The following is an 11,371-nucleotide window of genomic DNA, read 5'->3' as shown; positions in this document are numbered from 1 at the left end:
GAGGCCGCAGACGGCGTCGACGCGCCGAGTCCAGCTCCGTCGGGGCCTCTCAATCTGACCGAGATCCTCAGGAAGGGCACCCAGTACAACGCGTTCATTCGCCTGCTCAAGGACACCGAGGTGACCTCGCAGGTGGCCAGCCTGCTCGACAGCGACCGGAACGCCGACGGCCTGACGGTGCTGGCCCCGACCGACGCGGCGTTCGCGGGTCTCAGGCCAGGCACGCTCAACCGGATGGACGCGCAGGCGCAGTCGCAGCTGGTGCTGTTCCACATCCTGCCCAAGTACTACACCTTCGTGTCGTTCCAGACCACCACCAACCCCGTCCGCACGCAGGCCTCCGGCCAGCACGGCGTGTACACCGTAAACGTCACCAGCGGCGGCGAGCGTCAGGTCAACGTGTCGTCGGGGCTCATGGAGGCCATGCTAGGGAAGACGCTCTACTCGGCGTACCCACTGGCGGTGTACTCCGTGGACAAGGTCCTGCTCTTGCCGGCGCTCTTTGGCCGCAGCGACGTGAAGGATGGAGCCGAGGCACCGGCGGCGGCTTCAAAACCGCAGAAGCAAGCCCCTTCTTCGACGGCGGCTGATGATCAAGCTCCTGCTAATGAGGCTGACGCCACGGCCGCGGGGGCAGATACCACAAGGACCAGGTGGCTGCTGGCTTCTGCTGCTACTGCGTCCGCGGTCGTGCTCAGCCTGCTCTCATGCTAAGTGAAGGCAATCGATCAACGTACGTGTGCATTCAAATCCTAAACTGTATTCAGCATGAAAACAATCGATCAACGTACGTGTGCATTCAAATCCTAAACTGTATTCATGCACATTTCTTCTACTATTTGTCATCTATTCGGATGTATGGTACGGATCGTGAATACTTCTAATTTCAATGCTAAATTTAGGCCAAAATGGTTACAATACGTACCATTTGCGACCAAATTGCATTTGTTGGGAGGTGTGACAAGTATTGGTATGGTCTAAAGTTTGTGTCTCGAACTAGTGCATTGTATTTATGCATACAAACACAAACAGTCCATGCGATGCGACAATGGGCGGGTGGGCAACCCAGTTGGACTCGGGCAAGTAGACCTTTTTTTTTACCTAATGCAAGTACTAATGCTAAATGTGGTAACAGTATGGCTTATCAGCCATGAAACAATGTTTTTCTCTCACAACGAATCAGCTTTAGCCATCAGACGCAGAAATCATTAGTCGAACAGGGCTATAAATAAGCATGCCAATGAGCGTTGATATATATATTTGAGGCACATATGCTTAACAAATATAAATAAGCATGCTTATGAGCGTTTTTTTTTTACACTGGAAAATTCCATTACTCAACTGCCAAACGATCGGCAGTGACAATAACATTTACAACGTTCGGGATGGAGCTAGTGATCAGCTCTTCCCCTTCCACACACTCATAACCCAAATCTGCCAAGGCGTGTGCAGCTCTATTACACTCTCTTCTTTTAAACAAGCAAACAAAAGAGGAAAAGATTGAATCTACTAGAGCTCTAAGTTCATTCACCAGCCCTCCTTAGGGTCTTGCACAGGGTACCTCCGATGACAACTCTTGCTGGAGCATCAGTGCATCAGTTTCAAGAATTAATCTGCTAATCCCCATAGACAGCGCTGCTTGGATTCCTTGCAGGCCTGCTATAACCTCCGCATGGAAGGCACTTAGCAGATGATTGATACGTCCCCGACCTGTGAGTACTACATCACCCTCATGGTCACGTATGATGAAACTCCAACTGCCTGTCTTTGAGTCAGCCTTGAATGAAGCATAACAATTAGGAATACAGCTACACCAAAGTAGTGACAAGTGCCCAACATTTTCTCGAGCTCAGACAAGTTGATTGCCAATGTCCTGGTCCTGGATGCAGTAGCAGATCAGACTTTCGACAATGGTACCTGGGGATACCGATCTATCGTAGATCCGAGTCCGACTGTATCTGCTTCCATCTGCAATATTGTACTCAGTGTTGATATCACATTCATACCCCAAATAGATGGTATCAGCAGTGACATAGGGAAAGGCCTCTACTGATACTGAAATGGTGCGCAGCATGCCCATGAACACGGCACGTCCGTTGAGGCGCTTGACTCGGATCAAGATCCCAGCTTCCAAATCCAATCTATAAACATTATACTCCCTGAAGTTGCCCTCGCCAGTAGTTCGGTGCACCAGCATCAGTTCTCCACCATTGTCCACCAGGTGAAGGATGTCCATCATTTGGGAAAAATAAATAAATGACTTCTTCAGGTCAGCAACCATGATCAGCCGTGGTGGCTGCTGCTGATCTGAAGAAGTGGTGTTCAGCACCATGACACCTCTGTAGGTGGCGCAGTAGAAACGCCCCGCAAAAGGCAAAGCTGAATCTATGTATCCGTCATTTACCACAGTCCAACTGTCGTCACCAGGCTTAGCGAAAGCAAGCTTCATGGGATAGGAGAAGGAGACTGCCACTGTGGAGTCCTCAGTGAGGCCAACGGCTTGCACAAAAGGACCTTGCTCTTCCGGCTCATCACAGTCGTCTCCACCTTGCACGAATGCGGTCAGAGGGGGAAGGTCGATGAGCTGGCGCGTGAGCGGGTTAAGCAGTCGAGCAATCGTTGTGGGTTCGTGGAAAAGCAGCAGGAGGCACTCGGGGGTGACCGCGAGAAACCTGTGCTCCCCCACCGATAGCTCCGGGAGGAGGCTCATCCGAATGCACTCGCCAGTAGACACGTTGAGGAAGCGATGGTGGCAGGGCCCTGCAAGTGCTTTGTCAAGCATGATCCACCGGCGGGGTAGAAAGCGCACGTCCAGGCCGCCGGCGCGCGGGTCTGGAGAGCACTGCCGCCACGGTCGGCACACGGCGCGGAAGCGGACATAGTCGGCTACGTCGCTGGCGAGGGCAAGCTCGGCGATCAGGCCGGCCGGCCCGTCCCCAAGGTTCGCCCAGTCCCTTTGTGCAGGTGCTAGTGCTGCCACTGGAACAACGAAACCGATGAGCTTTGAACAAACGAAAAGGAATAAACTTCAAGCACGCACCTTTTATTAGAGCTGGAGCGGCCAGCGCTTTGATCATCGCCTCGAAGCAAACGATCGAGTATTTTCGCTTCGCTCCCGGTGAAGGGATCTGGGCGGAAGAGCAGGGGCGGCGCGGATGGCGAAGGGCGCTCGGTCGCTTCGCTGCCCGCCGGAAGGGGGTCAGGACTCCGGAGGTCCCCGTCAGACACTTTTCCCACCGGAAGGAGGTCTGGGCTCCAGAGGCATCCGCCGGCTTATTCATCTGTTTCCACCGCCGTTAGAAACCGGCGGGATCGGGACTAAGCCCTGCGTGGGGGACGAGATAGAGGCCCTGTTTACGACAACTTCTTCGCACCACGCACGCTGAGTCAAAGCAAGCTTTCTCCTCCCAAAGCTGGCTTGGTAAAGAATTAGGATCAGAAAAGAATCACGGGGAGAGAAGCTTACCGTTTGGCACACGGATTCTAGAGGACCGGCACGGAAGATCTTGGCCAATGCGGATTCGGTAACTTTCCTTCAGCAAGTCACGTTGTGACTTTACTCTTGCCATCTACCCTGCAATCAAGATCCAATGGTTCCATCGCTTTTACACGTACGACGCAGGCAGGAGCCCTCGCTGCACCGCCTTCACGCACGCCGCGGTCCCGTCCCGCGCGTAAGCCGCGCCAGCCCTCGCTGGCCGCTCGCCTCGAGGAGAAGGAACCGAGCTCGGGCTGCCATGGCGAGATGTAGAAGTGTCGCCACCGTTTCTTCACTTTCCCAGTCTTCGTGGGTACCGCTGCTACGTCTAGAGCCAACGTGTGGGAGGCACATCCGTGCTCCCGGTGTGGACGGAGAGAACCGACCGGCACGGACGGCACCGACTTCCACGACCATAGGACATGGCGTCTAGGTGCAGCACTCCGTCGAAGTGTCGAACACCCAAGCGGCGACGCAAACGGAACGGCGTTGGGCAGCACGCGGCACAGAAGCACTACAGGAGGGCGTGGCCGATGGGCTTGGCAGCACCGCGGCAAGGTATGGCCGGGCGGCTGAGACGCCGTGACGTGCTGTAGGAGATAGGATGGCACTATGGCAGTGGACGACTGTGCGTCCGCGGCTTAGGCCCCGTTCAGTTGCCAAAAATTTTTGCATAGTAACTGTCACATCGAATCTTACGGCACATGTATGGAGTACTAAATGTAGACGAAAAAAAAAACTAATTACACAGTTGGTCGAGAAATCGCGAGACGAAACTTTTAAACCTAATTAGTCCATAATTAGACACTAATTACCAAATACAAACGAAATGCTACAGTGAGCCGAAATCCAAAAAAATTTGGATCTAAACGCACCCTTAGCTTGGCGGGCTGGCCATCCAAGGAAGTCTTGTATATTTAACGCCGTAGCTGTTGTGGCAGGTTCGTATGCAGCTGCAGCACCGTGGAGGGGACAATAATGTCAATCTGCTGAAAAAGACACAGCGGGCGCGGCCGCCCGTGGCGAGAGCTACGACATGATAGCTTTGTGCAGGCGCCACCACGCGTGGACGCTGTCCACGGCGCCGCGTACCCCGCGGGCAGCGGGCGCGGCGGTGCTTGCACAGTTGCACTGAGGGGTGGGGAGGGCCGGTGTGCGGTGTCTGCGGAGATTTTTTTTAACACTTTTTTAAACTAACATTTTTGACATGCCTGCGTCGTACGTGTAAAAGTGATGGAACCATTGGATCTTGATTGCAGGGTAGATGGCAAGAGTAAAGTCACAACGTGACTTGCTGAAGAAAAGTTACCGAATCCGCATTGGCCAAGATCTTCGGTGCCGGTCCTCTAGAATCCGTGTGCCAAACGGTAAGCTTCTCTCCCCGTGATTCTTTTCTGATCCTGATTCTTTACCAAGCCAGCTTTGGGAGGAGAAAGCTTGCTTTGACTCAAAGCGTGCGTGGTGCGAAGAAGTTGTCGTAAACAGGGCCTCTATCTCGTCCCCCACGCAGGGCTTAGTCCCGATCCCGCCGGTTTCTAACGGCGGTGGAAACAGATGAATAAGTCGGCGGATGCCTCTAGAGCCCAGACCTCCTTCCGGCGGGAAAAGTGTCTGACGGGGACCTCCGGAGTCCTGACCCCCTTCCGGCGGGCAGCGAAGCGACCGAGCGCCCTTCGCCATCCGCGCCGCCCCTGCTCTTCCGCCCAGATCCCTTCACCGGGAGCGAAGCGAAAATACTCGATCGTTTGCTTTGAGGCGATGATCAAAGCGCTGGCCGCTCCAGCTCTAATAAAAGGTGCGTGCTTGAAGTTTATTCCTTTTCGTTTGTTCAAAGCTCATCGGTTTCGTTGTTCCAGTGGCAGCACTAGCACCTGCACAAAGGGACTGGGCGAACCTTGGGGACGGGCCGGCTGGCCTGATCGCCGAGCTTGCCCTCGCCAGCGACGTAGCCAACTATGTCCGCTTCCGCGCCGTGTGTGGCGCGGCAAAACGCATGTGTCGCGCCATGTATGGTGGCGCGGCGGGAGGATGATGTGGCGTCGTCGTGGTAGGGTCTGCCGCGTTATCTTGGCGTGGCTGTGACACGCTATCGCTGGTGGCGCGGCAAGGCCCAATTAAAAGCCCACGCGATGCTCCACTGTGCCCGCCCTCGCCCTTGAACGTCGCCGCCGCCTGCACACCCGCCCGCCCAGCGCCGCCTCGCCTCGCCAGCGCTGTAGCCCGCCCAGCCCCTGCCAGCGCCGCCGCTTGCCAGCCCATCGCCTCCTCGCCTGCGCCAGCCGCCGCCGCCTTGCCTTCCAACGCCGCCTCCTCTCCTTTGGCTCATATCAAGGTAGCTCTCTCTCTATTTCTTGTTATTATGAATGTTATTTTAGTTAGGGTTAGTGATTTAGGATAGTTAGGGTTAGTGATTTAGTATAGTTAGGTTAGTGAATTTGTTTATTTAGGGTTTAGGTTGTGTGTTGTAGTATAGTTAAGGTTTGGTTAGGTAGTTAGGGTTTAGGTTACTGTTAGTTAGGTCTTTGGGTTTAGGGATTGATTAGGTATTTATTATTTAGCTAGTTTATAGTAGTAAAGGTTGTCAGTATAGATACTAGTTTTCAAGTGTCGGTACTTAGTAGTGCGTGATACGGCGATTTGGAATGGTTTGATGAACCTCCTAGCTTCAATGATATTTGTGTCCGTTTGAATACATAGAAGTTGCTTATTTTTCTAATGAAGTTGTTTAATATGTTTGTTAATGTTACTTTGAATATATACATGTGCTTTCATATTGTGTTCCTATTGCATAACAAGTAGTTCAAATTTTACAATGCTACATAATGTTAATTTGAATATTGTTAATTTGAATACTCTAACCCTTTGTTTATCAATTTGCAACAGGATGGCCTCTCCCACGCAGCACCCGTTGTACCCCCTTCTTGAGGTGGAGCACGACGAGCCACACCAAACACACATCTTGAGTGACACCGACGCAGAGGTGGCCTTGTCTCCTTTGAGGCCCCGCACGCACACCAGGGCGCACCAGTGGGACGAGCGTTACGCGCCGTACATACGGCGTGCCGGCTTCCTCGAGCTTGTCTGTGTTGTCAACTACGGTCTTCCACCCCTTGACCCAGCACTACTTACTGTAGCTGTAGACAGCTGCGAGTGCCTTCATTGTACATAAACATTCTTGTAATAAATTTGAGGCAACTAACAGTCGTTCTATTCTTATAACATGTGAAGGCCTAAGACCCACACGTTCCACCTACCTTGCGGCGAGATGACCTTGACCATGCAGGACGTGAAGGCTATCTTTGGCCTTCGGTTGGGGGGCTTCCAGTAACAGGTGTAGTTGACAACGATCACTGGAGGGAGCTGGTGGCTCGGTTCACTGGCTGTCTTTCACCGGACGACGAGGTTTCCAAGAAAAATAAGTAAGCAATTCAAGCCTATTTAATACTTGCATTGCTTTTCTGCAGCCATCGGGTCTAATTTTCTTTGGTGAATTTCAGGAAAAGTTCTGGTGTTTCGTCGTCGTGGATCACAGAGCGCTTTGATTACTTGGACCCACAGGCTGATGAGGTTCAGATCGACATATTCGCTAGAGTGTGGATCTGGCACTTTCTTGGTGCTTTCCTCTTCCCAGACACCTCGGGCAACACCATCAGCTGGATCTTTCTTGACATACTACGCCAGCCATGGGAGAACATAGCGGCGTACAGCTAGGACAGCGCAGTTCTGGTATGGAAGTATCGACAGCTATGTGTTGCCTGTCGTCGCACCTTAGGGTATGCGAACCTTGGGGGTTGCTCCTATCTACTCCAGGTTTGATGTTGGGAACGATGGCCCGTTGGGAGGCCCCTTGCTACTGGTTTACCGGTAAGTACTTCGGTTCACTATATTCTTCGAGGCAGTTACATATGATGAAAATATTAATGGCTAATTCATTATCGTGTTCAATGCAGCAATGGAACAGGCAGGATACACACCCTATAGCTCTATATATCTGGACGCAAGCAGAGTTAGTTAGAGGGAATGCGGGGCGCAAGTACAGGGAGTACACGAATGGTCTCGATGTCCTGATACAGCACCAGGTTACGCTCTCTTTACTATCATACATGTGTCTTGTTTGATGTACACTATATCACAACCTAACTCAATTATGAAATATTTAGGTGCACTGGTGTCATTGGGATGCTCCGGAGCTCGAGTACTATCTGAGTTCTGTCACTAGGGATGAGTTAGACAAGTATCGCTGCAACGTCCCTCTTATTTTCTTCCACGTGATTGAGATTCACTTGCCCATCAGGGTTTGCAGGCAGTTTGGAAGAATGATAGGCTATCCACCACCGCTTTACTCCACCAACGAAGAATTGCATAGGTGTGTTATCGATTAATAACAAAGCTACAATTCAGAGGTGTGTATGGTACAACTAATAATCCTTTTGTTGCAGGTATGACCATAGGAAGAGGTACAAGACCAAGGATTGGCGCGTGACACACAACGCATACATCCAGTTGTGGTAGAACAGGGACTGGTAGCCAGTCGATGCAGGTCCCCCACACGACCCGCACACCTTCAACGAGTACCTGCGGTGGCTTCATAGGTCTACAAAGACACATATCAAGCCCACATACATTGAGGAGGCGATTGACGAGGACGACGAGGAAGATGTGATTGAAGATGTGTACAACGTTGCCACTAGGGACAACACACAGCTACAGAGAGCCCCGCTTCAAAGATACATGGTAAGATACTTGAATGGTATAATTTGTTATCCATTTGGTATTAAGTATGTGTACTAAAACTGTCCAACCGCGTTTCTGTACCCAGTCGACACAATTATCAAGGCTGTCCAACGAAGCAGCATTTTGGCTTCATGAGTCTATAGGGCAGGGGCCAGGCGTTCTTGAGGCTTTTGTGGAGGTAAACATAAACTTTTCCATTCCAAAAATGTTTATTTAGTGTATATGCATTTGGGAAATGCACTAACTTTAATGTCTATTTATGCAGAAGGTGAAGCGGAGCTACAGGAAGCTAGCTCAGGAGCTGAGCTACATGGACACTCCTTGGGTGGAATCAGCAGTCCCAGCGCGGTCAGGTGGCACGTCTTCTGGCTCTTTGAGGACACCAGCCAGCTCTTCTCAGCCGGTGACAGGTGCCACTTCCGCAGTGCATACACCACCACATCATAGCACTGGAAAGGACCCCGCAAATGAGGACGACAAGGACTACGACGACGATGACGATGACCCCCCGAGCTTCCGTAGATAGCACCACCAGTGGGACGATTGGCCGCAGGATGAGATCGGCATGTGTCAGCTAGGTGGTGCCCCGCTTGGTACCCAAGGAGCCTCACAGGTAGTAACAAAGGTAATCTATTTAAATATGTAGGCTCCATGAAATAATGATAATAAAGATTATAAGTAATCGTGCATATCATATACTTGCAGGGTACGAGCCATACGTACCAACAACGCGACCATACCGATGTTGGCTACACTCCCAATGTGTTGCCTATAAATCCAAAGAGATAGAGGCGTCCGAGGGATCCTTACACTCCTGGGACTTAGTTAGTTATGTCGAACTTATGTCGAACAAATATTGTCCTCTGAAACTTACAGACTCATGAACCAATGAAAATATTATGTGGCAACTTGTCAACTTACGCACGGACTCCATTTATTTTCTTCATATTCATTTCAATGCGCCACGATAGCACTTGTAGTTCTTTACAGCATTGACAGCAGGCCAAGGAGGGAGGGAGGTAGCCGGGAATGGAAGGGAAGGGAGAGAGGGAGGCGGCAACAGAGGGCCGAGCGTCGACAGCACTTGGGAGTGGCGGGAGGGCGTGGCATGGCAGGCAGGCAGGTGGACATGGCACCGGCGCCGGTCTAGTTCTTCGCTACACTCCTCTTCTTCCTCACGCGTCCGCACTCGTCCGAGCAGCGTCAACCTTGTCCCATCCAAACCAAACACTACCTAGAGAAGAAATTGCTAGCAGTCACCCCTAGGATACACCAAAGGACAAGCAAACCTTACAGTGATTTTTGCGAAGAGGAAGATGACCTTTTGCCCATTCAGCCGTTCCTCTTCGGGGAGAGATGGAAAGAATGGGAGACAGAGAGGGTACGATGGGTGCGCTTCCAAAATTTAACATTTTAAAATTTTGACAAGCTATAATTTTAATTGCTACTAAAACTTGTCAAACTAAATTCATTAGACCAGATTAGACTTACCAAATCTCTCATGCCTACATTTTTTTGAAATAGTCTTCTCTAATTTCATCTTTATTATTAAAAATATTTTGGTAACAACTTAATAAAAGTAAAAAATATTCTTCTCCAAGCGGCGGGCAGGCGTGGCGGGCAGGGGCATGGACGCGGCGGGCGCGACAGGTAGGTGGGACAGGGCCATGGGCCTTTTAGCCGGCTATGCCGCGCCACCAATCAGGGCGCGTCACTGCCGTGCCAAGGTCGGTGGCGTGACAGACCTTGCCACGTCACCGCTCAGCGCCCCCGGTCTTCGCCATGTCATCCTCCCTCTACGCCATCATTCATGGCGTGGCATTGGCGTTTCGCCGCGCCATGGCAATAGGTGCGGCCAAAAGTGTTATTTTTAGAAAAAAACAATGTTAGATTTAAAATTAGTTTATAAAAAATGTTAAAAAATCTCTATAGATTGCTTATTGCAATAGAGGAGGGAGTATCAGAGAAACAGAAACATGACCAACCACTAAACCACATGACCCAACCCATTTCAGCCAGCTAAGCTTGACAGGTTCTACTCTTAACGCGCTACAAGGATCCCAAGAATTTTCCTCCCGACAAACACTTCGCAAAGTCCCATCCTGTCAGGGGCCTAGTACTCATTGTTGGCCCCTGGATCTCCAGCGTGGGTGAGCCGACCGCTCACTGACATTGCCGACCACACACTATGGTTAGAGATAGAAGAAGGAAGGGAGAACAGAGTGCGCGCACATACAGCACAAGGACCAGCATTGGCTGGAGCTCTGCAGAGGAGATGGCAAAACTGAACTCGCTCTCTTTATTGAGTTGTGGTGGAAAGCTATATATACAACTCTACCCATCTAATCCTAGTATATAGATATGTCAAGCTATCATACTACTACAGTGACTAGATGTGACAGCGGGACTGACTTTGACGCCTGCCCCTGTTGTGGCTACAGTGCGCTGGGGGGGGGGCTTTCGGCGCCTGCCCCTGCAGCGGCTATAGTGCAATAGCTGGGAGCCTTTCGGTGCCTGCCTCTATCATGCATTCACATAGGGGAGTAGCAGATTACTTAACAATTCTTCCCATAATCCTGCTGCTAGCCCTAGAATCCCCTCTGTGCCAATCATCTTCTTCAGCTCCGTGAACCGAAGACGACCGAGCAGCCTGGTGAGGACCGTCCGCGAGTTGCCGACCTGTTTTGACAAACTCGATGATGATCTGCCCTCCATCAACACAGTCCCTAAGGAAGTAGAACTTGACTAGTCGTGGAGAATTGGATTCTTCATGAGGGCGATGGCGGGTTGGTTGTCCACCATCTGTGCTGGTGGGTGAGCTTCCACACCGGTCAGCTCACCCAGCAGCCGGCATAGCCACACAGCTTGGCACATCACTATGGCCGCCGCCATGTACTCTGCCGCACATGTGGACAACGCCACCACTTTCTGTTTCAGCGATAGCCATGAGATTGGAGCCGACCCGAAAAAGACAAGCACGCCAAAGGTGCTTCGTCGTCCGTCGATGTCCCCCGCCATGTCAACATTGTTGAACACAGTGAGATGCGTCCCACTTCCGCTAGTCTTGGGGAAGACGATCCCCTGATCCACCATCCCCTTGATGTAGCACAGTAGCCGCTTCACCGCAGCCTAGTGATCCTCTTGGGGATCCTCCATGAA

The 11,371-nt window shown here is 51.5% G+C and overlaps 2 protein-coding genes across 2 annotated transcripts in view; one reads left to right on the top strand and one right to left on the bottom strand.

Annotated features, from left to right (window-relative positions):
• LOC136544473 (fasciclin-like arabinogalactan protein 11) overlaps positions 1–920 on the top strand; it is a 38,153-nt gene extending 37,233 nt beyond the window's left edge. The window contains exon 2 of the mRNA XM_066536627.1: positions 4–920. Coding sequence (XP_066392724.1) covers positions 4–714 — 711 coding nt within the window. The 3' untranslated portion in view covers positions 715–920. The remainder of the gene's footprint in view (positions 1–3) is intronic.
• Positions 921–1,308: 388 nt separating this feature from the next.
• On the bottom strand, positions 1,309–3,939 carry LOC136547021 (uncharacterized). The gene is made up of 2 exons (XM_066538989.1): positions 3,041–3,939; positions 1,309–2,979 (listed from the first exon to the last, which is right to left on the bottom strand). Exons 1-2 carry the CDS (start codon positions 3,279–3,281, stop codon positions 1,850–1,852), a joined length of 1,371 nt encoding a protein of 456 aa, XP_066395086.1. The 5' UTR covers positions 3,282–3,939; the 3' UTR covers positions 1,309–1,849.
• Between the last annotated feature and the right edge of the window lie 7,432 nt (positions 3,940–11,371).

The sequence above is a fragment of the Miscanthus floridulus genome, chromosome 3 (assembly GCF_019320115.1).
Source record: "Miscanthus floridulus cultivar M001 chromosome 3, ASM1932011v1, whole genome shotgun sequence".
NCBI lineage: Eukaryota > Viridiplantae > Streptophyta > Magnoliopsida > Poales > Poaceae > Miscanthus > Miscanthus floridulus.
The sequence above is the reverse complement of the archived record's forward strand: the minus strand, read 5'-3'. Positions and strand labels throughout refer to the sequence as shown.